Below are 26,153 nucleotides of genomic sequence, written 5' to 3'. Positions count from 1 at the left end.
AGCAGTGTGTATATCCTTTGTCTTTAATTGTGCAATTCTGCATTAATGCTTTCTTTTTTCAGGGTAACTCATTGTGTTATTGATAAAGAAAAATCACAGTCACAAGATAAAAATTACACATATTCACAGAGAAACACAAGCAATGTAAGACAGGCCTGTTTCTGAATAATGCACATTCCACACAACATTAAAAAAAGAGCATGAAAACAACATAAGTTAGAATAGCTACAAGCAGGCGGGAGGTGAGACGATGCAGTCATAAATAAAGATGTACATAAAAGTGAAACTCTGCCAGCACTGAGACGGTGAAATACATGAACAGGAAAAGAGGATAGAAGAACAAAAAGGAGGGAACATTTGATTATTTTCTATAAATACGTCTGAAGTTTGGCCTGAAGGTGGCGCAAGATCCCAGGCCATTCTGTTAATGATTTTAAAATGATTTATGGTCCTCAGAAAGTCATACCAGCTGCTATTGTGAGGGAATAAAAACAGCGTTAAGTGGAATATAAAGGCAACAGAAGGTAAAATATTAATGCACATGATCAACCTTTCAATCTACAAATATGTCATAAATACAACATCAGTTCTTTTTGCACCAAGGACACTTGTCTCCAGCACAGATGAGTGGTGTTTTATTTTGTTTTCCCTTTATGTGTGTATACAAATGTACAAAATGCTCAATCTGATATTGATATAACCCGGCTAAAGTATCATGAGAAGGCTAGCGGCACAGATACAGCACCGGTTTCCTCTCTCTCTCTTTTTGTCAGTCCCATGGTGACCTCAGCTTGAACCACTTTCTCATGATGTAAGCCGTGTTGCTGTCAACATCCAAAAACACAGTCCCACGAGAAGAGATTGGAGGGCGGACAGGAGAGGTGTTAGCGTGGAAGTAAAAAGCCCGGAGTTCACTCGCAGGCCAGCTTGCTGTCGAAGCTCGAGAGGCCGATGGCGAAGGCTTGAAGAGCGCACATGGGGTAGTTGTAGTCCAGAGTGAAGATGTCCTCGGCCACTCTGCCAAACTGCATCACAATGTAGTCAGCTGGAGGGAGGAGAGGAAAGCAGCGTTATGGAGTGTCACTTCAGCTGAGAATGTAGAGATAAAAGCGAGGCGCTTACGGTCATTGTCGTGGACTATTTGGAAGTTTTTCACTGAAGCTTGGGTGACACGGCCGTGGAAGTTCAACACGTAAGACTGGGTGTCGTCGTTCCACACCGGCGCTTTGTTGTGCAGCTCGATCAGGTTTTCCAGTGTGTGGTTCTGCCACCTGCTCAGGAGACTCTCCTGCTCCTGCACGGTCAAAACAGTTACATTCAGTCAAGGTGCATTGTGGTAACATACCCTCTTGATACACTCTTGTTCTGAGGAGAGAGTGTGAGGGGCACTCTTACTTAGGTCGCTCTGACTTTGGTGAGGTAATCATCACACTGCAGGGTCAGGTGTTTGTGCCTGATTGCCCCTGATTTTGGAGCAGGTGCGGGAAGCTTATATATACTCTTGAGGTCCAGTTCCCTGTGCTGACTCATTAGCTCACTGTCTGAGGTAGTGAGAGGTTGCGCTTGTGTTCTCAGTGTAGTGTCTGCATAAGCGCCAGATTCTGCATTGTGTCTCGCTCGAAAGTTCGAGTTTTCTCAAGGAATTAGTTGTGACTTTTCCCTCTCCCCTTGTAAACACTCATGATTTTAGTGGCTATTCCTTTGGGATAACTTTTAGAACCCCTTTGGTACGCAATTGGATCCCACTTTACCTCGATCCTGACAGAGAGTTAACATCTTTTCCCTCCAGATTTTCAAACCAAGACATCTTAATGAAGAGACTAAAATAAACTAGAAAGGCTGCATTTCCTTACAGAAAATGTGTTGAAATGCTGAAGCTGAAAGCTGTGAAACGAAGCTGATCATGTGGAAATGTGAAATAAAGAAAAAAAAAAACATACGGAGGTCATAGAGAGCAGAATAAGTAGAAGGGTCTTAAACATGTGAAGTAGTGGAAGTGGTTGAAGTGGTGGAAGTAGTGGAAGTAGTAGAAGTTGAAGTGGATTTGAAGATTCTGCCCATCTGTTTCAATGTTAAAAAAAAGTTTAAATAAAGTTGAATAATTCAATAAGGATAAGGGTTTGACAAGCGAAAAGGTGTAGCCTGAATGAGCTGAATAGTTTAAAAGTTGAACGGTGAAAATTGGACAAAATTTGAAGGCTGTGAAAATCTGCAAAAAATGTATGGAAGCGGAAAAATACGGAAGTAGAAGAACTCAGCATTTCAACATAATTATTTTCCCCCAAATGAAAATGAAACATATGTGATGTATGATGTGTAAAAAGTCAAGTTAATCCCATCAAACAAAGCATGTTAAAAAATATAAACTCACATTCGGAGGCCTCACTGGGACTCTTTCAAAGTTCATGTTCATGCCTGGGATGATCACGGTCATCTTACGGGGTCCTTTAAATCCCAGCACGTTTGTTTCCTGCCAAACAGTACAAACAATGTGATTGCTTAAGTTAATATCACATGTGAGGACTACTCCACAATGATACAACAACAATCGTCGTTAGCTCACGTAGCAGATGGCCGCCAGCTCCTGTCGCTTGTTGCTCTCCTCCAGCAGAGCTCCGGGGTTCTTGCAGGGGTTGGTGCCGTTGTCGTACACGGTGAATTTGGTGCCCATGAGGTTGGACCTGAAGAGATACACTTTCTTAATGAGATGCTTACAGGAATTTAAATTTGAGTCATGTGTGAAAGAGTCAAAAGCACCATGCTGTAAAGCTCCTGTAAGGAACTTTTGTCTTTCGTAGATTTTTGGCACCCCCTGTGGACAAAGTGATACCCTGCATCTCTTTGCTAATTTTGTCGTGTCCGTAAATAAGACAATCTAATCCTTCTAATTTATTAGCAATATATGTCACTCATTGAGGACCTTTGCTGTAGAAAATCATAGACTGCATAAAATATGGACCTAGTTTCGATGACATCACCCATTTGTTTCTGAACAGCTGCGATGTTCCCGCCTCTCCGTGAAGTCAGCCACGCCCCTAATCATGCCTAAATATGCCAAATTCATAACCACAATATCTTCATAACAAACGTTATACCCCACCAAAGTAATTTCAGTCTGATTCATAACCAGGTAAAAGCTTCTCACTGAACCTTTAATTTTTCACAAGGATCCACTTTTTTTTTTTTGCTGCTAGTTTTCATGCTTAATGTTAAAAAACAACACATAAGGGCTGCTGCAAACTGTCTCAAAGCAGAACTTTAATTTTATTTGTGATGTACAGTCAGCATGAAACATAATAAACCTAATAGACAAACTTTTCCAGCAGGGCTAAGTTAGACCTTTTGGAAATAAGTTCAGGTATGCAATCAATATGTAAATGTGAGTAATGACTTGAGGGTAGCTTTACCTTAGTTTACCTATGAAGCTTTCTCCCTCTCTTGACAGATCAGTGGCGTCCACTGAAATAAGGTAGTTGGATGTCTTACTCTTCTTTCTCTTCCTACCCGCCAGCAGAAACACCTACACAGAAAAGAAGATATGTATTATCGTTCGGGTTTACAGCACTCTGAGGGATAATTCATCACAAAAAACGGATGCTATGCATCGTTTGCAAGGTCTAATTCAGAAAGCTTATTATTCACTATGGACATTCAAGGGTATAAAAGCCCACAAAGTTCTGCAGCTTTGTGCAATTTGCTCCAGTTTTGGGTCTTATTGTAGAAACAAGGCATCACAATCTCCACTCTCTGCTGCACAGAGCTGCACTGTGCACTCTTCCTGATAGAGCTCGAATTTGTCAACATACAAATGATGAGCTGAATGGGAAGGGGACACTTTTTAACATTTCTAGGAAGTCGTTCACAACAAATTGGATGCACATTTCACTGGTTATATTTAGTTTACTTCCAGGATTCCAGAATCAATCAGTTTACGGCCAGTCTCACTCAACATATGATGACAGAGTTTATAAGCCTGTGATTGGTCACCTATTTCAGGGTCTGGGCTGAGTGCTGCTGGAGACAGTTGTGATTGGTTTAAAGACATCCAAAGTGCCAGCAGTGTTTTTATTTACCAGGAGATTCGATCCACTCACCCTCTTGCCGTCCTCCCTCTCCATGTGCATGAAGTATGTTGGGTACAGGCCGCGGTCCATTCCCTTCTTGTCTCTTGTTATTCGACATTTAACCGTGACGCCGCGTGGAGCCGGTTGAAACACAAACTCTTCTAGATTGGCCACGTCGATGAGTGGGTTGTCTGCTGTGGGTGACCCGGGGGTAACCAGCTCCTGAGGACACAGAACTCAGCAGGTTAACTTATGTTTACTGAAACTCTTTTGGATTTTTTTGTTTGACTTTTTCTTGTGGGTGTCTTTTACTGGAATGTCTTTGCCGCTGGCAGCAGAAGAAGGTCTGACGGTGTCTGTGTTCGGGGACATGGAGCGTGTCCGTTCTTCCTCCGTGTCGTCCTCGTGGTCGCTGGCTTCATCGAAGTTCATGCTGCCACACAGACCTGGTGAAGGAGGAGAGATGTGAGGATACTTCAGTGACACATAAAAGCTTTTAGAAGACAAAACACTGAGCCTTTGTTTATCTCCAACTACAATCTTATTCTGCTTTATTAGTTTTGAAGAAAATGGCATCCACAGAGGATTTCACAACTGCTGGTCATCCACGTTCTTTGATATACGACTACCACTAATCTCTCTAGCACTGATGTAACACTGTAGAAATAGTGGCAACCTTTTTTTATGTCTTTATTCAGCAACTTATTTCATTCCAGACTTTTCCATCGTGACAAATCACGTAGTCTCTCCTCTGACTCCTATAACCGGAGAAGAGTCATTGCTTATTTATGAAATTGGTTCCTGCAGGGCTGAGAATAACGCCAAAAGACGCTCGCTCCATGCCCTCATGTAGATGTAACACATGCCTTACTGACTGATGCCGGTCTAGACTGCTTGAGACATCTGACTCTTCATTGATAATTGAATTTATCAGGCAGGACTCTTGGCTGCAGCTCGAAACCCGTTCCTTAAAGATCTCAGTGAGTAAAGAAAAGGTGAGTTTCTTCACAGCTTTGCAGAATTAAAGATATGTGAGCTAGTTTGACTAAGATTCTTGAACTAACTGCTTCGCCTAAAGCAGCATTAATTATGATAACACAGTTTGTTTCACATTAAAGAGCATGTTGCACAAGGCTCCCTTATTACTGTAATCTAATCTTCGGCTCTGATGTGAATAAATGAATTCATTAAGTGCTTTTTCGGCCTCTACTGGTAAACCCTGCTTCACGCTTACACACACACACACACACACACAGCGACACTTCTTCCTCTTCTTGTCACAGCCGAGCAGGATCGAGAGTAAGGGAGTGCTCAGAATAATAATATGGCAGCCTAACACAATATTTACACGGGGGTATTTACTAAAGTTGAACTGAGGGTATGCAGCTCTCCCTCAGTGAAGATGTGAGTCATCATGAAATATGGATTTTGAATGTTACAGTTCCTCGAACGGGGACTCGAGGGCTCCAATTAAAATAAGGAATAAAGTTATGAGTCAGGGTCGAGGATCTCAATGATCTGGAAGAGTCAGAAAACACTCTTCTGCATAATAATGACTTCACAGCAGGTCAAGGACTTTTATATGAGTTCATATTAAAGCTACTGTAAGGGACTTTCTGTTTGGGTTGATTTTGGCGCCCCCTGTGGACAAAAAGGTAACTGCAATCTGCTTTCGTCATTTGTTGTGTTTATGTGCAAGTGGTGTTCTGATCCTGCTTTCATGGTATTAGTTAAGAGTATCACTCGGAGATAATCTTAGCTGTAGAAAAATCCCTTAAGCTGACACCTACCCCCAGCAGCTGAAATCATAATTTTAATACATAAATAGCTTTTAGTCTTGTCGCTGATGGTCTTGCATGCTTGTTTAGGTCATAATTAGAGTCAGTATTAATCTCAGTGCAATTCATAACCAAATCAAAAGTCCTTACAGTAGTTTTAATTTATATGTATATACTTAGGCATAAGATGGTTATTGTGCAAAGAGAGAGAGAGAAATATTTCTTTTGATAATATAACCATGGCATGTTCAGTATAAGATCAGCAAAAAGGTAGGATGTCTATCTATGTCAGCAGGTGGTACCAAAAGTGACTCACACCAAAAGTTCTTTACTGTATCTTTAAGAATTATTTAAAGGGATATTTTTGGGTATTTCTGCCTTAAATAAATAGGACAGCTTAAGAGAGAAAGGTAATGTGGGGAGATGATAGTGGTGGAAGATCAGACTGTATAATACATGGCGGATCGTCTGTGACGTCACCCATCTGTTTCTGGAGCAGAGTTTTGAAACCTTTCGTCCACGGTTAGCATATTTGAAATGCTAACTCAACACAACTTCGGTCAACCTAGTATGATGCAAAGACTGCTACAATGGATTATTTGGATCTTTGTTGTGTGTCTGATGTACTGTTTGGATGCTTTGCTGTACCAAAAATTGCCTCTCCAATAAAGTTTCGAAATCTGAAGAACTGGAGTTGAGGCGGCCTTCCGCCTCGTCGCTAACAGCTACAGTGTTCCCGCCTGTCAGTCAAGTCAGCTGGGCCTTTAATAATGCAAAAGTTGTAATCTTAACATCTTCAAAACTTCTGAGTTATAAAAAAACTCAGACCAAAAAATTCTGTTGCACCAGGCTGTAAACGTGTTTGTTTCTGCTGTAAAGATTGCGCTTTTTGATTGAGTGTGTATGTGGTGTCTGGTACTTCTAGCTCCAGTCTCAAGTGGACACTCAAGGAACTGCATCAGCTTCGTTTCTCACCAACGAAGACTGCTGCTTGGGGAAGAAATGCAGCAAATGGTTGAGGCAGCAACCACTGTGATAAGGACTGTAGCTTTTGACACTGGATTGTTGAAATTAAAGCTCTGAAATGCTGACATTATAACATCTGCACATCTGTTCCATCTTTCATTAAGAGTCAACCTCTCTTCCAGGATGGCGGATCTTATTCTTTCTCTAAAGTTGCAGGTAGATTATGAAAATACACAACCCACTCTGGGCTTCATTTGAATACATTATCTATAAACTTCATGAATCCCGGCCAGCAGGCATTGAATGTGGGTGGCAGCAGCTATAATGATGCCATAGAAGAGCATTGCAGTCTGAACAATGCCCCAGCCTATTATTAAATGACCCATTTTTCGTTGCTCCGCCATCAATCACCCCACTGTCTGTATCCATATTTCATACCGCAGCAGCAGAGTGCTTAACATTCTGAGGGGTATTAGAAAGTCTGTCTTTGCTTAACAGTATGACGATGTGCAGTGACTTATAATCACAGTAACATAAGAGGAGACTCATTAAAGTCCTCACTACAACTTTTAAAATGTGTTGAAGTTGTGTCCATCAGCAGAATGAGAGAGAAAGATGTATATTTTTCAACTGGATTAATAGATGGACTAATATGCATGTTGTGTGTCTGCATATTAGTCTTGCTTTTACCGTACCTTGTTTCTGAAGTAATTCATGGATGTCTGTCTTTGGCTCCAGCAGCGTCTCAGTGTCTCCATCCCTCTCAGGCTCCTCAGTGGCGGGGGACTGGGGCTGAGACTGAGGCTGTATCTTGAACTGGGACTGAGATTGAGATGGGGACTGGGACTGTGTTGGGCTCACTGACAGGATTTGGATTTTCATTCCCTGGTCAGGAGCCTCTGGGCTTAAAAAAGCTGCTGGGCCATCAATACCTGAAGCAGAAATCAGGGATGAAGTAGCAGAACTTATGTAATGTACAATAACAAAAGGTAATAGTTTTCCTCACCATCCATGATGACGTCGTTGGTGACATGAAGTTGGGACTCCACCAGCGGGGCCTGCTCCTCGCCTCGACGGGCCCTGGAGCGCCGGGGCCGAGCCTCTGTGTTGGGTTGGACCATGAGGGGCTCCTGACGCTTCCTCCGCTGCTTCTGCTCCAGTAGAGCTCTCTGAGGGTCAAACAGGGGAACAGACTTAACATTGAACATCATTCTACGCATTAATGTGCCGAATTATCACCGTAGGTCTCCAAGAAACCAATATGGTGAGTCCCTGACGAGTGATGCCAGTGTTCAGGGTTCTAAACAGTTGGCAACAAACCACACGATGTCGCCACATTTGCCATGCTCTATTTTCTATTCTGGATTTTTAGTTGAAAAACGAATTTGCATGGGGAATTTTTGACTGTGATTGCACATGAAAGATCAAGGACTGACTGAAGCCAGTTTTTCCTCTGGGGACCAATAATGTCTTTAAACACTGCTGATACAAAATGTTACATTATTTATATATTATGTTGAAAATTGAGAATATTCTCAGAATAATGAGCGAAAAAGTCTGAATTCTGAGATTTAAGGTCTCGATTTGACGTTTAAAATGTCAGAATTTTTTTTGTTTGTTTTCCTTTTTGGGGGCTTGGCAAGTTAAAAAAAAAGAAAATCTGACTTAAAAAAAAAAGAAAATCTGACTTTTTTTAAAAAAAATCTGACTTTTTTGCTCAGCATTCTGGGATCAAAGTCAAAACTTGTAAATGTAAAATGTATTTTCTTTTTTTTTGCTGTCTTTTTTTTTTTAATTGGCCTAACCTCCACTTTTTAAATTTTTTTTTAATGACCTAACCTCCAAAAAAAATTTTGTTTACTTTCCTAACGTCCAAAAAATCTTTTTTTTTTTTCAGGCCTAAAATCCAAAGAATGGTTTTTTTTACTGGCCTAACCTCCAAAAATGTTTTTCTTTTTTTACGTTCCTAACCTCCAAAAAAAGGTTGTTTTTTTACTGGCCTAACCTCCAAACGATATTGTTCTTTTTTTACTGGCCTAACCTCCAAAAACAAATGTTTTCACTGGTCCAAATCCTCCTGTAGACAAATCATTTAGCCAGGGTATACAAAAATCTGTCCATTGCTGAGTCATGCTGGAGTGAAAAAAAGGAAAAGTTTGTTTTGCAAAATGAAAAAAGTGCAATTAAAAAAGCATAATCTAAAGGGGTTTACTTGATAACAGAGAAAATAGGTTAACAACCAAAGTGTGGCCATAAAAAGTGAAGTTATGTGAATACACAATGACAAATAACCTCGGGAGTGCAGCAAAAGAGAGGGACAAAATTTGAAGAAAACTGGATAATCATGCCAAGGCAGTGATTCCTCTGAGTGAGTTCACTGAATAGCTGAAGTAATGGACGCTGCAAGAGTCTCATTTGGTCTAACACTACATTTTACTTTGAGAATTGCTTTCATTTCTTTATAAAAAAGAACTTAGATAAAGTACTGAGGGGTCTTTCAGGGTGTAGAAATACGTCATCAGTGACTCAGTCTTCTCTCCTATTATAACTGGTTTATTCTGTAGCTTGAGCGGTATGGTTCATAATGATTCATTATGAGATTTCACTGACGACAAAGAATACATCCTTTTCATGCTGTTGTCGTGCCGTTCTTTCTCCCCCAAGTTCTGTTCTCAGTGGTCAAAGCAGCCATTGGATTACACAAGCATGTTAATTAGTGCGTCAAATGCACAACAACAAGTGCTGTTTAGTGATGCTGTTTAGTGAACTGGAAGAGACCGGGAAGGCCAAGTCTCATATTTGCCAAACCAAAAAGCTGTCAGAACTCATCAGTCATTGAGCTAACCCTGGGAAAGTGTCTCTCACACATTTCACTGTTTCTCCAGCTCTGCAAAAATACAGCAATAAATATGGTGTTACTGGATGCAAGAACAAGTGCATGATGAGCCTTGGAGCTTTACAATCTGCATCTGGATTTTACTTCACAAGACATCACTCTAAGAATTAAGGCTGAAAATAAAGGCAAGAATTAAATAAAACAAAGTGGGAAAACTGGATCTGGAAAAGCTGCCCAATTTTAAGATGCATCAAAATTACCCAGAAGCCTTCTTACAGAGAAAATATAACATGATTCTGGAGCAATTCATTTAATTTTCCATTGGGGTTTACCAACCAAACTTTACATAAATAAAAGAAGGTGGTATCCTTTTACTGAAAGTCCCCAAAACAATGTTGAAAACTAGAAAATGTAACAGTTACCTCAACAAATAAAACATTGGTTGTGTGTCATTAAGTCCTCACAACAGTATAAAAACAAGTAAGACAGTGTGAGTAAAAGTCCAAATATAGGTAGTATAACGGTGTATTTTTAAGTCCCTCAATTGATACGAAAACCAACAACTGTGTGCTAGAAAATTTCCCTTACATTACCACCAGAGACTGTTTAAGTTTCATCCATAACAGCAATATTGAAACCAGAAAGTGACCAATGTATGACTGAATACCAGATAATTGGTTTGTTAAAGTGTGTTTAAGTAAAAGTTTAAAATAAAATACATAGAAAACTGTTATGTAAGTAAAAGTCCCCACAATAATAGGTAAACAAGAAACTGTGTTTTCGTCTAAGTCCCCTAAGTGAGCCTTTACAAAAAAAATGTGTGCCAGTAAGACAACATGAAGCAACATTAACACCCAAAAATGTCTTCAAGTGTTAGTCATAACTTTAATGTTGAAACCAGAAAGTGTTTGTCAGTTCCTATGTATAACTAATGCTAGATAGTTTATGTTGACTTGAGTCCCTGCAAAACTATAAAAATCAGAAAGAGCTGCATTACAACACAGAAACTGTGTGTGTTCGAAAAAGTCCCCACAATGTTGGGTAAACAAGTTACTGTGTTTGAAAAAGAACAAAAAATTGTGTAAAACTAAAAGATGTGCCAGTGAAAGTCCCAATATCTGACTTAAAGCCACATAGTTTGTAGGTATAAAATGTGTGTAAGTTTAAGTTTTAAAAACGGCATCAAAAACCAGAACATGTGTGTAAAAAAAACGTCCTGACAATGTTGGGTAAACAAGATACTGTGTGTTTGAAAAAGTTCCCAAAATTATATAAAAAAACCTAAAAGGTGCATCACTTAAAGTGCCCAAAATAACATTACCACCACAGGATGTATCAGACTAAGTCATAACCCCAATATTTAAATCAAAAAGTGTGTTAGTGAAAGTCCCCAAATCTGACTTCAAACCACAACGTATGTTGGTATAAGTTCCCACTAAACTACAAAAATCAGAAAACATGTGTAAGCCTAAATCGCAAAAACTGCATTAAAAACCAGAAACTGTGTGTGTTTGAAAAAGTCCCCACAATGTTGGGGAAACAAGATATTGTGTGTTCGAAAAAGTCCCTAAAATCATATTTAAAAAAACGAAGGTGCGCCACAAGATGTGTTTTGGTTTAAGTCATAACCACAATAATAATTCAAAAAGTGTGTCAGTGAAAGTCCCAAAATTTGACTTCAAACCACATCGTATGTTGTAAAAAGTTCCCACTAAAGTAGAAAAACCAGAAAGTGTGTGTTGATAAGTCCCCACAAAGACATCCCAATATCTGACTTCAAACCACTTAGTATGTTGTAAAAAGTTCCCACTAAACTACAAAAATAAGAAAGTGTGTGTGAATAAAAGTCAGAATAACTGCATTAAACCAGAAAGTGTGTATCAGAAAGTTTGTGATTTCATCGTTATATTGTAATTCTCAATGCAATGATGTAACAGATTTAGTTATTTGAGATACTGGCGACTGAATCAAGTGAAAATGAGACTAAAGCAAGGCTCAGTGACTCATTTTGATTGACTCATACTCACAGCATTCACTCTGAATTAATTGTTCGTACAAAGTCTGACCCTTCTGTGTTTCCTCTCCCTCATGGTGCTATTTTGAGCCCATCTATTGTATTCTCCATTCCTTAGTAAAGACTAAATACTTTGTGTGCCCAGACGAGGACGTGACTTCATTCGGGCTCCAGCAGTCTTTCCTGTGTCCGCCAAAACACGAGAGAAAATAGAATTATGTATAAATCTAATTGAAAGAGAGAAGTGAGTCCTTAGAAATTATCTGAAAAATAGTCAAGTAAGTAATTATTTCATGTCAAGGTTTTTTTTTGTTGATTTCTCTTCTCTATTCAGTAATATAGGAAGATAAAAAATAGCCCAAACCTGATCCCTATATAACAGATAAAAAGAACACATAAAAGAAAGTTACCCACCCGCTCCAGAGACATCCTGAACAAGTGTGAGCCAAAGTTAACAGGTCTCTCTAGAGAAAACATCCCATATTTCTTGCAGTCAGCCAGAACTACTCTCTCCTCCAAAGAGCAGCACATCAGCTGGACACGATCACGTCTCTCTGTCCCTTCATTCCTCTCCTGGAAGTCAGAGCACCGATAAACCGACTGTACTTTTTGGTCCCCAGAAAAAGCCCCCCCCCTCTCTCTCTCTCTCTCACTCTGAACGTCAGAGTATGTGTCCGTGCTTGTGCGTATGCGTGCGCGCAGTCACCGTTGCTCACTGAATCAGCCGTCATTAGCACTCCAGCAGGAGGGAGAGCGACAGAGAGAAAGAGAGAGAGAGAGAGAGAGAGAGGGGCTATGAGGTGCACTCAGAGTGAGATAGGGTCACGTCCACATGGCTCAGAGTGTTGTTTGTGGAATGATTTGATCTCCTTTGTCTTCTTAAAATGCACTGACATGACTGAAACATGATTAATAAACAGGTTTCACTTGTATTTACAAACCTGATATGTATTCATTTTGTCATGACTTTCCTCTTTAGTCATATGAGGATGTGTTTGTCCTCCTCGTGTTACATAAAGGGAGACCCCAGAGTGAGGCTGTCTGGAGTCAGTTGAGTGTGTGCTGCACAACTGAGCCAGGATCATAGTACACACACACTCACAAAGCCAGGCCCCTTACACTAAATCCCTCTCTCTCTTTGAACTCCCCAATCTCCCCCCCCCTTTTTCCTGATCCTCGCCCGCCTAATGTGTGAGATAGCGGTGTACGGCTTTCAGCTTAAATCAAAGCTAACACCGGAGCTCCTCAGCGTGGTTGGGGATACAGCGTCTTACAAAGAGTCGGGGAGGAAAGGATGAAAAGAGGACAAATCTGCAGCAGAGGACGGGCAGCGCCAGGTAATGGGGGGGATAAAGTAAAACAATTCCACTTCAGGAGCGAGCAGCAGGCATTCGAATTCCGAGTGACCGGGCAGGTGAAAAACAGGAGATTTCCGAAACCAACAACATTAATCCCTGAGTTGCACACCACCGCGGTGATGTTGGAGGCTTTCGTGCCAACTATAGGCTCCCCTTGGTGACATCAGAGCAGAAACACACACGGTCGTCTAAGCCCTTCAGTTTAACTGCTTTCATGCTAACTCTTGGCCTGTGGTCGCTGCAGGTTAACACAACAGGTTCGCTCTTAAACTGAAGAAGGTAGACGGCTGTAGGAGAGTTTCTACTGAGGAAATGTTCACCTCGACTTCTCGTGGATATCTAATCAGTATTGACACGCAAGTTCAGTCAGTTAAGGCAATACATTAGATTCCATCTAAATGCATGGAATACAACTCAGACAGTCCTCCTGTGGCCTGTTGCACCAGCTCTGCATAAGTTAGAGTGTAAAGTCCTCACTACACCATACGTTGAAACTAGTTAGTTTGTAGCTGAAGTCGTGTCATCGTTTGGTTGCAGCACGGAGACGTAAGGTTCATCTTAACTAGTAGTTTGTAATGTCCAAACTGACCAAAACAATGTCGCAGAAATGACCTTTTCACTCAATTTGGCCAATCAGTGAACAGCATTTTTCTTAATGGTTTGCTTTTAAAGTGCTAAGACGTGCTAGTGTGCTTCCAACCTGATGCAAAATCTACCTGGCACTAGCCAACAGCTACAGTCTCCTCACCTGCCAATCAAGTCAGCTGTGCCTCTCATAATGGAAAACTCGTAATCTCAATATCTTCGAAATTGCCGCGTTATGAAAAAAATGTACACCCCGTCAGTGTGTGCCGATCGAGAAATTAGCTATCCAGACTACACTCATCTTTTGTACCAGGCTGTAAACATGTTTATTTCTGCTGTAAAGATCGGCTTTTTTGAATTGGTGTGTATGTGGTTTCTGGTACTTCTTGAGCCAGCCTCAAGTGGACACTCGATGAACTGCAGTCTATAACACTTCTGCATTGGCTTCAATTCTTGAGGCCGGAGGTTGCCGCTTGGTTTAACCATGAGGGATTCTGGGAGATCTTTTCCGCTGCATTTCTCCTGGCTCAAAAACAAATTTTCTCCCCTGACATCCTCTTTGCTGCTTTTTCAGAGTGACAATTTATTGTTTATAGCTTTGTTTGAATAAACGCTAAGGCAAAAAAACTAAACATAATTAGCTTCCTTGATTGTTGCCAAATCTAAGTCAAGTGAAGGACCTGGTGGCAGAAAGAACAACTGATTCTGGCCCCAAAGAGGGCAGCAGGTGTTTCAAACTGTGAACCTCATTTGAATATAGATAGAGATGTCGTTTAATATCGGGAAAGCGACATGATTGTCTTAGGGAAAAAAAAAAGACAAGGCAAAAGCGATAGATAAAATGTCAAAAATCATGCTGTTCATTCATGAAGTACTTTTATTTTGGTACCTGTTTTTCCAGCTTCTGCTGCATGAGACTGGCGCTGTCATCTTCAATGCCACTGCAGGAACAAGAGAGAGAAAGAGTTGAAGATGTCACACATGAAGCATCTGTAACAAGTTTTATTCCCCTCATCAAACCAGTACAGGTCTATATCTGAAGACTGAGAGAGTGTAGACAGGGTTTAAAGACAGCTAGCTTGCAGTCTAGGTCCTCTGGGCATTCACCCAGAACACCTATCTGAAGGGACCGAGCCCATGTTGCTCAGCTACCGTGAGCATGCAGAGAGAAGGGCAACAGCAGGAGTCTGAGTCAGAGACTTACGGCATCTGTCACACAAGTCCCTCACATAGGCTGATGTAATGTCAGGGTCATTCACTCACTCACTCACTCACTCACTCACTCACTCACTCACTCACTCACTCACTCACTCACTCACTCACTCACTCACTCACTCACTCACTCACTTATTTCTTCCCGTGAAGTTCATCACTGAATATCACTCAATCCGCTGAGCTAACATTCGCATTTTATAGAAAACTATTCACAAATTAGGATGACAAATCGCCAAATAATTCTATCTCAAAATCTATCCGTCAAAATCTGACTCACACATTCTTACTCCCTACGTCTGCCCCCTCACTCTCACAGCTCTTATGTGAAGGTGATGACACACTCCTCTTTGAGGACCTCAAGTCTCTGCTTGCCGACATCACAACTCATCTCTGGAGGGCGGTCGCTGAAAGCCATAAGCCGGCAAGTCCCGGAAAAGTCATTTGAATCAAGCAGCGCTGTAATGAGTCTACAGTGTTCACATTAACACGAGCCAAACGTCGACTCTGCGACAATGTTAGTCAGCTCGCTGCGGTGTGTCATATCATCACCGGCAAATCCATCTCCGAGCGTCTGATGGTGTTGACATTGGCAAGCAGATGAGCCTCCCAGGAGGCCTTTACAACACCTGAGAACAGGTGCTGGTGACAGGAGGAGGAGGAGCGAGAGAGGAGAGGCTAATGGGAGTTTTTAATTACACATACACAACTGTTAGCGGATGGTGAGGAGAGGGATTATGGGTGAAGTTTTTGCAGAAGACTTGAAGGTTTTTGTCATTTGTATGGATCATAGAGGCCTTAAAGTGGTGGACAAATTTGATTCTCCACCATTTTTAAATGTATCTCATAAGGCTACTATCTTCTTAATCTTTTAAATGTGTGTTCAATTTCAAATACATTTAAAACAAAGTCTAAAAAAGATTAAAAATCCTATTTTTTCCAACCTTTTTTCCCTCTGTGTTTTCTGTTACATTAATTGAGATGGGTCCATTCAGCTTATCTTTATAGCACTAAGGGCCTGTGTCCACTAATGGAATTTTCTGCACAGGTTGTGTCCATGACCTCAACTTCAGAGTGCTTCTCACCTTCTGTTGTTAGGTTACAAAAGCTGATTATTGGCACTTAAATTTCTCTTAGTAGTGTCAATGAAGTATGTTCGCTTTTTTCAATTGAATAAAAACAAAATAAAAAGATAAAATGTTATCCTAGCATTAGCTGCTGCAGCGCTAACCATGCAAATGTTACCCTCTAAAAACTGAGTATGTTCCTCCACCATACAGATCCCTGCTATTAAAATCAATATAAGAAGACCTGCCGCTTCTTAACTTTGATTGATCAGTGATGGAGATGGTAAATTGCAGGGATGGGTTATGATTTTCAAATATGCGTTCACTTAGAAAAAATATAATTAAAAAATAATAAAAAAACAAGCCAGATCTCTACTTCTACTGCTACTACTATCCGTCTCATCACTACCATCACTCATCTCTCTCTCTCTCTCTCTCTCTCTCTCTCTCTCTCTCTCTCTTATTCTCCTCTATCCCTCTTTCCAACCCCAACTTGGTCGAGGCAGTCCGTCTAACATGAGTCTGGTTCTGCTCCAGGTTTCTGCCTGCTGAAAGGAAGTTTGTCCTTACCGCTGTAAGTTGCTAAATACTGCGAGGTGCTCTGCTCATGGTGGATTAAGATGAGATCAGATTGAGTCCTGTCTGTAAGATAGGACTGGAACGGTGGCCTAGCAGTCTAAGCGCCCCATATAGAGGCTATAGTCCTTGATGCAGAGGTTCAACTCTCCGCAGGTCGACCATTTGCTGCATGTCTTCCCCCACTCTCTACTCCCCACATTACCTGTCTCTCTTCAGCTGTCCTCTCAATAAAGGCAAAAAAGACCAAAAATATAACTTAAAAAAAAAAAAGATGCGACTGGATTGCATCCTGTCTTGTTGGGTCTTTGTTAATAATATAACATAGAGTACGGTCTAGACCTGCTCTGTTTGTAAAAGCGTCTTGAGATAATGTGTGTTGTGACTTGGCGCTATAAAAATAAAGATTGATCGATTGATTGATCAGAAGATCTGCCTCATCTTAACTTTGATTGGTCACTGATGGAGATCTGACACTGACTAGCAAGACAGTGTTCCTAAAGTTGAACTATTTGTCACTGAGAGTGGATGCTAAGGGTGTTTTTGCAGGTAAGACACTGAGCGCTGAAAACACTAAACTGCGAAGGTTTTGTATAGAAAAGAGGCGCTGCCAGTGCAAAAAAATGCAATTAGTGGACACAGTCTCTAAATCAGGATAATTGGTGTCACATTAAGCCCAGAAAGCTTATTAGGGGTAGAACCTCCTGTATAAGATTAAAAGATGTCAATCAATGTTACAACCTTGTAACATGAGATCTAATTTACATACACAAATGTTTTAGATGACTCTGAATCTCCAATAATCCTGAATAAAAGTAGTTTAGCAGCATAGAATTAATCCTTGCTTCATTAAACCCAAAATCTTAGTACCCAAATAACTTCAGACAGATTTGAACAGAGTTGGATGTGTGTGTGTGTGTGTGTGTGTGTGTGTGTGTGTGTGTGTGTGTGTGTGTGTGTGTGTGTGTGTGTGTGTGTGTGTGTGTGTGTGTGTGTGTGTGTGTGTATTTAACTAAATGATCTGATGCATACCTTGTTGAGTTGGAGGAGAAGCTTGCAGAGCTGGAGGGTCTTTGATAGCACAGGACATATAAACAAAGAGAAAGGAACAAGTTAAGCTACAAGATAAAGAACTTTAAAGTTTAAAGGGACATGAGCTATGAGATTCACTCATTTTTATAAAGCACCACTTCACAGTTAGAGGTGACATTCTGGAGGACAAGCTTTTAATGAAGACATACGAGAGGCTGGAGCAGTTGCGACTTAAAGTCCAAGACAGCGACCTTCAGAGTGTTATCTTGAATCTGTAAGAGGGTAAAAGTATTTATCCTCCCTTACAATGAAGCTGTGCATTCAAACACACACGCGCCCACACACACATCACGCTGACAGCACCTCATCTCAGCTGTGAGTGATCAATGTTTCACGAGTCCGTCACAGCTTGGGTGACAAGACGGAGACACACCACTGTTGTCCTTCCCTTGTGTGTGAGGCCGCAGTAACCATGGAGATCTCACCTTCGTCAACAGCATTGATTAAAAAACTGCAGCCACTTCTTCAGCCTCCCTGTGATTGGAGGAGGTCTTCACACTGAGCTGTAAATACACTCTGAAGAAGGTTCAGGGTCTGTAAAGGTTAGCCTGTCTTTTTTTTTTCAACATTTGACCAGATGCTTTTAAAGAAGCAAATACAGTATGTAAAGTGTAAGATGACACAAACCGCAGAGAAAGAGTGCAGCGGGATGATTTAAATGTTTTGAATATTAACACGGTGATGAATCATCACTGTTATTTCTTTCTGTAGAAGAGGACGAGTCAACCAGTGCTTTGTTTTCAAATACAATATCAAAGCTGATAAAAAAGCCATGTCCTTAACCACAGTGGTTTTATTATTGTACCATGACTAATTGAGCTGTTACTCTTAATTAAAAGTCTTCACCTTTGCCAACAGGTACAACAGCTTCCAGCTCAGAGAAGACATAGGACAAAACAGAGCTGACAAGATTCAAGGCTTTTTTATTTCTCTGCAGGTTACAGCATGAAATCCAGCAAGAATGTTAAGTTGCGTTAGGTTACGTCACGTTAGGTTACATTACATTAGGTTGCGTTACGCTAGGTTACATTAAGTTACGTTACATTAAGTTACGTTACATTAGGTTGAGATACATTAGGGTACGTTATGATGGTTACGTTACATTAGGCTATATTAGGTTACGTCACGTTACGTCAGGTTATTTCACGTTACGTTCATCGCATCACGTCAGGTTACGTCAGGTTATGTCATGTCCCTTTACGTTAGGTTCCGTTACATTAGCTTACTTTACATCAGCTTATACAACGTTACATCAGGTTATGTCACGTTGCGTTCAATGAGTCAGGTCATGTTACGTCACGTTACATCAGATAACATCATGTCCCTTTACGTTAGGTTCCGTTACATTAGCTTACTTTACATCAGCTTATACAACGTTACATCAGGTTGTGTCACGTTGCGTTCAATGAGTCAGGTCATGTTACGTCACGTTACATCAGATAACATCATGTCCCTTTACGCTAGGTTCCGTTCTGTTACATTAGGTTCTGTTACATTAGGTTACGTCACATTATGTGACGTTACATCACGTTACGTTACATCACATTACGTCATGTTACGTTCAACGGGTTACGTCACGTTATGTTCAACGGGTCACGTCACGTTACGTCATGTTACATCAGGTTACATCACGTCCCGCTACGTTAGGTTCTGTAATGTTACATTAGGTTCCGTCACGTTCCGTCACGTTCTTTCACATCATGTTAGGTTCCGTCACTTTAGGTTACTTTACGTTACTTTATGTTACTTTACGGTACTTTACTTTATTTTACGTTACTTTATTTTACGTTACTTTATTTTACGTTACTTTATTTTACGTTACTTTACGTTACATTAGGTTACGTTACATTGCGTTACATTACGTTACATTAGGTTAGGTGACATTAGGTTACATCACGTTACGTTCAAAATGTCACATGTTGAACGTAAAATTAGCTGGACAGGTATGTGTTTTTATATGGGGGGTCAAAGAAAAGAGACAGAAACTGTGGAGAAAGAGCGGGAGAGGTTAAAGTAAAAAAGGAGGCTTTGAAAGAGAGATCTACAAAACTGAAGATGGCGCATTGAGTAAAAAATCATGAGGTTGACAACGAGCATGGGTACAGATCAGGTTCCTGCTCGTCCTGTCAAGAGTTCCAGTTCACTTTAACAATCCACTCACAATACATTGTCCCTTATTTAGCTGCGACTTTAACCACCTGGATTGTTAAAAATGTATCAAATAGACTCTTCTGAACTTTTGCAAGCAGCATGCTCAGAGACAGTACACAGTCCCAGTTGTTTCAGTTTTCTCAAGCATTCATGCAGATAGATATTCCCAGCACATCTTTATGTCGTGTTCCAATCAAGCAGCCAAGAGCATGCAAAAGACTGGCCACACATACGCAAATCACCAACTCTGGTTACAGCACAGTCACAGCCTGATGCTCTGAATAAGTAACGACATCACGGCAGCAGAAACATGAGCAACAAGCACATCTTTGACTGCTGGTCAGCCGCTCAGCTGCTGTCATTACATCAGAAAAGTGCAGAAAGAACTGACCATGAGTCCAAAAGAGAACATGAGGGACTCTTTTTCATATATCTAAATGTTATATTATGTGTTCCAGTGTGTAGCTTTACCTGTACGACCAGCGGCTGTACACAGGCTGAGATCCCCCGTCCTTTACAGTGTCCATGGATGCAGCTGCAGGAATGCTAGTCCACTTCTCTCTTTTCTACAGAGTCACTAAAAGCTTCATTTACACTGCAGCTCAGAGTCACAGTGCAGCGCTACCTCACAAAAAGCCCTGCAGGCTCCAACATCTCTGCTGTTATGTCACTGAGAAAGAGTAGCCTCGTCCCACCCAGGGGAGTGACGGCTACGGGGGAGGCTGGGGAGGCTTGGATCTGTTACCATGACTTCACTCTTCAGGCACAACGCACGAGGATTCAGCCGGGGATGGGTGTGATAGTGTCGGGCCGGAATGCAGAAACACACACATGCGTAGGTGAAATGTCTGTGATAAAAAAAATGCTTCCACTTCAGTTTTATTAACTTTACGCAAGACAACTTTCCAGTAAGTTTCTGGAGGACTCAGCAATCAGTCCCAGCTCGTTTCCTGTGACTCACAAAGAAGCCACTGCATGTGTGAAACCGCAGATGTGACTTCTGTCTGGCATCTCAGTTATGTGCAATAGTAGGAATTTATCAAGCTAAAAATAGCTTAAATCTCTCCTTAAAATGCCCTTCCTGTCATCAGCACTGGATTACTAAGTAACATATTCCAGTGTGTGTTCCTCATCGAAAGCACACGCTGATTTAAAAAGGTTAACTCAATAAACTGAAAAACATACATTACCTATTCTAAAAACAGATACCTGGTGAGGACCTTAATCTAGTTGCCAGGCAACAAGAGCCTCCCTGTCATTTTTTGTGCCTATCTGTAAGGGGGGGGGGGGCTGAAAAAAAAAAAACATGAGTGTGTTTGTGTGTGTTTGTCCCGAGAGACAGAGGTAAAATGGCATAAGTCAGCCCATAATGAGCAGGGGAGTCGTTCACCAGAGGGAGTAATTATTGAGCTCAAAACAAATGATGGAAATAAGCTACAAGTAGATAATAATGCTATTTCCCTCAGGGACAGAGGGGACACACTTAGATGTCACTCTGAAATTCATGCATTATTTATTCATTTATATTAATTTCATTATTTGTTTGTGTGTTTGCTTGTTTATTTATTTACTTATTTATTTGTTTGTGTGTTTCTTATGTATGTATCTGTTTGTGTATTCATTTATTCAATTATTTGTGTATTTATTAATATATTGTTTTTGTATTTATTTATTTGTTTGTATATTTATTTATTTATGTATTCATTTATTTATTTATTTATGTATGTGTTTGTGTATTTATTTATTTGTGTATTTATTAATTATTTTGTTTTTTTATTTATTTGTTTGTGTATTTATTTATTTGTGTATTCATTTATTTATGTATCTGTTTGTGTATTTATTTATTTGTGTATTTATTGATTATTTTGTTTTTGTATTTATTTATTTGGTGTGTATTTATTTAGTTATTTGTTTGTGTATTCATTTATTTATTTATGTATTTCTGTGTGTGTATTTATTTATTCATTTTTTTTGTTTATTTTCTCCGTTCTGAAAACCTTTTTTCTGTCTTTTCGTTTTTGTTCTTGTTTTATTTTGTACTTGATCATATGTTAACACAGTACCCCCTTTGTTTTTTTTGTTTCTTTTTATCGTTCCATGATCTTTTTTTTATGTCACTACTCTGTCTTATACTCTTTTTTCACAAATAAAAACAAAAAAATTAAATAGTAATAAAAGCTTTATAATATTAAGTAAGAAATGCTTGTTTAGTTGTTGAAAAATCGTCTCATTTTATAGTAAATAAAAACAAACAATAAAAGCAAACTCTCACTTTCACGCCTGAAATGCAAGTTCAGGGGAGTGTTAGTAACGCTGCAGCGTCCAACTGTGAGAGAGTGAGTGTGTTAGGAATACCAAAGATGTTTCCTCAGAGTGATTTACTCCGGCCAACTGGGTTAGAAGGAGTCCTCTGGACAACCTCAGTAAGTCACAACTCAACCTCAAACCACGCTTGTTGCACAGAGGTTAACCACCATACATGGGAGGAATTTATTTCAGTGTATATTCAAAATGATGAATTTTGGCTAGCATTTATCACATTTATCCCTCTGGTTTCCTCTCATCAGACAGATACACTTTCTGGCTTTGTGTACTGTTTTGTTTAACTATTGACAGACAGGTAGTCTCATTCAACCTGCAAGACAACAATAGCAAAAGCACAAAATTACAAGAAGAAAACAAAGATTCTTACACTTTAAGCCCTGATCATCAGACACAAAGACTTTAAATATAGACGCCAAAGCACATTGTTTTTGTGCAAGTTAATTCTGCATCATACACTCTTCCTCACTTCCTCCCTCTCTATAAATGTGTGTCTGATTCAGCATGTCTGGGATACATAATCAGAATTCTATATGTGAGCTTGTTGGGAAATACAGAGGAACGAAGGATCAGAAAGCTTCATCACCAATCTCTTGCTTTCTCATAACAACACGTTTGTGAGGCGGTTATAAAAACAAAACCCTCGGTCATTCCTGAAGAAGACTCTGGGATCGTGAAGACCGCTTCCCTCTGCCAACTGACACAACAGTTTCCCGTTAGAAAGAAAGAAAGGGAGCACGTTTGAAAAAGCCTCAGGGGAAAAGAATAAAAGTAGTGTGAGAAATATGTTTGTGAGAGGTCAATAAAAAGGTAAAAAAAAAAAGAGAGGTATTACGAAAGCTGAGTAAGCCATCTGTGAACTTTGACACAAACCCTCCGACCCAACAGAACAGAGCGCACCGCAGCTGGCATGCTGCTCAGGAAAGAGTCTCACGTTACTGAACTGACTGAGTTACAAAGACGACCGTTTCTCCTGAGTTGGTCAAATATCTGATGAAAAACAAATACGACTGCCAAGTCAAATTCAAGGCTATTAACATCCCTGCTACAGCAAACATCGCCTTACATTACATGTCGAATGATGGCTCTTCTAAACAGACTCTAAAAATCAATCATCAGAGCGGAGATGTAACAGGACAGGGTGAGAGCTGCTTTGATTTTCATCTCCTGCAGAATGAAAGCAGACCTCTGCTCCAGATAGAAAGTGTTTATAGTGGTTTTGGTTGTGCAAAGATACACACAGACATAAGACACTTTGGCAACAATACTTCTGATGTCCATATACACACTGGCTGAGTGGACATCAGAAGAAAATACACAGAAGACTGACTCTCTGAGGGTTTTGGAAACGTAGAATACATTTCATTTCGTAATAACTTCAGAAGCTTGTTTGCTTAGTAAGGAGGTATACTGAGGCTGGGCGATAATTCAATAACCATAATTATCTTGATATAATTTTTCTCAATATAAATATAAAAAATGTTTGGTAAAATTTGATACATTTAAACCAAGGGGCACAGCAAGACTTGAAGCCAATGCAGAAGTGCAACGGATACTACATCCATTATTTATACAATCAATGGTTTAAACCTGTAAATACACCCGCCCACTGGAAAGGGAGGGGGCGCTAATGTGCCTTAGATGCTAGTTGTCACCTAGTGTTAGACAGAAGAAGACGACGACATTGAACAGCCAATCATGTCACAGGGTAAGAGGTAGGCGGGGCTTGAAGATGTTTGGAGCGAAAAGTTAACACATCTGAAACGAGCGACAGAGACACTGAAGACGACTCAAAACCTAGCAGCTCAAAGCAAAGTCGTTAGTCCGACACTGTGCTGACTCTGCTTAACTATTAACTTAATACACTTCATTAAATATACTTTCAAGATGTGGGTAAAAGAAGAGCACCGAGGCAACTTCTTCTGTGCATTTTAAACACGTATAATGTCTAACGCGACCATAGTACAACCAAGCAGCAACCTCCGGTCTCAAACTATGAAGCCCATGCAGAAGTGTTATAAACTGCAATTCATCGATAATCTTCTTGAGGCTGGCTGCAGAAACACCGGAAACCACATAGACACCAATTCAAAGAAGACGATCTTTGCAGCATTAATAAACATGTTTACAGCCTGGTTCAAAAAACGGCTTGGCTCTACGTAGCTAATTTCTCTATCGGCACACACTGTACGGGGGGTGAACCCTTTTCTAATGCAACGGTTCAGAAGATATTAAGATTACAAGTTTTTGCCCAAATAAGGACATGACTGTCTTGACTCCCAGATGGGAACACATAGCTGTTAGCTAGAAGGCTCAAACTCCGCCTATTTGCGTCACACTATGGCTGTTTTCCGAAACCGTCTACTATACTAGCAGTATGTACTGATTTGGCCAAATTCAGTATGGAGTTAGTAGTAAGTGAACAAGAGCAAAAATATGCTGTAAGCCAAAACTCCCCGGATGTCTATTGATTCAGGAAAATTTCACAGTATACATCGGACCAGTCTCCCTCACGTACTGTTTCCCACAATGCACTGCGCTCGTTCCGCTTTTTCTTTTTCCTTTTTTTGATGGGAGGAAATCTGTTTTTGGGTGCTGTGAAAGTTATTGAATTACATACAAACCACTTCCTAACTTTTAAATCATAAGTGATGTTAAAGAAGCAGTTTCTCTATCAGCTTGGCCATTGTTTACTTCCGCTTTCCGAAACCGGAAATTCAGTGACGTCTGGCCCAGCGTACTGCAACACAGATTGAACAGAACAGTCATACTACATACTAAATTCAAACGCAGTATGTAGTAGGCAGTACCTATTGCCTACTACATTAGTAAGTAGTATCTTGCAGGCCGTTTCGAAAACAGCCTATGCCTGGTTGAGTTCCGCATTTCCAATATGGCCGCCGCCGCCGATTGGCTTCAAAACAGCGCTCAGGAACAGATGGGTGGCGTCATGCATACTACGTCCATAATTTATACAGTCTATGAGTACAGCTATACACTGAATAACTGTGATGCATTCACAGCCCTGTGGGAAACAATATCACTTGGCCCGTAATCCTTGGTAACTTTACAGGGGAGTGCACTACTCAAAAAGAATACTCTAAACTGACACACCATACACAATTTGGTATATTTGTTGTAAATTGAAATCAAATCATGCAAATCAAAATTATCAGAGAACTAAATCCAGACACAAGTTTACAAACAGTCTTCAATTTTCACTCAGGAGCAAAGTCTGACTTTAAATTTAAATGGAATCATTATTTGATATTTATCATGATATGTATCGATATCTACTAACATGAACACAATTATCATGATGACATCTTTTGCAATATCGCCCAGCTGTAGGTAGACTCATTTGCAGGAATGCTATAACAGATAAAAAAAAGCCAGACAAAGGCATGTTAGAACATGACATGCTTCTGTTTCTCTCCTTTACAATATACAATGCTACACCTAGCAAAGCTACACCTTCAAAGCTACACTTGATACGTGAATTTATAAAGAAAAGAGAGGATGTCGTCGAGTACATCTTACCTTATACAACTCGACACGTCTTTATGAAGGTGGTGGGTGCTTTTTTTTTTACTTTTCGCTTTTGTATTAGTCGTGAATAAAGAACATAGTTGAGGAAATATGTCGTTAAAATGCACAAATTAGATATAACGCTCTACTTTACGGCTTTTCCGAAGATGCATCACCTTTGTATGCATGAGTTGTGGAGAACTTATTTTCTCTACCAGGTCTGAAAGCTTATAAAAAAAACACACTTCAACACCAAGACTACATGTAGTCTGTTCCAGCTGTGTATTAATGTTATAGCTAGCTTATTACATCTACAAGCTAGCCTGTTCTGTCTGTAATGGAGCCTTTATAAAAGTTGAGGGCGACAATTTAGTGTCCTCGAGCAAAAGAAGACGGTACGTACACGAGTTAGCCTTTCCCTCCACCGCAAACAAAACACAACAAACTCAACAAAATAAGACAGGAATGTTTGTTTTTTATTACCTTATGCTGTAGTAACTCATGTTTATCCACGGTTGCTAAGGAAGATCCTCGTGCAACAGGAGACTTTTTGTGGACGCGGTTGAGGAGAACTCGGTAACTCGGTCCTTAGTTACCGAACACA

General features: G+C 40.2%; 1 protein-coding gene across 2 annotated transcripts; it reads right to left on the bottom strand.

Moving 5' to 3' along the window:
- Positions 1–26,153, bottom strand: zmp:0000000711 (tubby-related protein 3). 2 transcript variants are annotated; one of them, XM_034673963.1, is made up of 12 exons: positions 26,033–26,153; positions 17,489–17,527; positions 14,491–14,542; positions 7,815–7,977; positions 7,504–7,740; positions 4,377–4,510; positions 4,095–4,286; positions 3,408–3,520; positions 2,564–2,681; positions 2,372–2,470; positions 1,123–1,294; positions 1–1,045 (listed from the first exon to the last, which is right to left on the bottom strand). In XM_034673963.1, exons 1-12 carry the CDS (start codon positions 26,050–26,052, stop codon positions 912–914), a joined length of 1,473 nt encoding a protein of 490 aa, XP_034529854.1. In that variant the 5' UTR covers positions 26,053–26,153; the 3' UTR covers positions 1–911. The 2 variants fall into 2 exon arrangements, with proteins under 2 accessions (XP_034529854.1, XP_034529853.1); XM_034673962.1 differs by lacking the exon at positions 26,033–26,153 and adding an exon at positions 20,171–20,362.

The sequence above is a fragment of the Notolabrus celidotus genome, chromosome 21 (genome assembly GCF_009762535.1).
Source record: "Notolabrus celidotus isolate fNotCel1 chromosome 21, fNotCel1.pri, whole genome shotgun sequence".
Classification (NCBI taxonomy): domain Eukaryota; kingdom Metazoa; phylum Chordata; class Actinopteri; order Labriformes; family Labridae; genus Notolabrus; species Notolabrus celidotus.
This window is presented reverse-complemented; position numbering and strand designations above follow the sequence as displayed.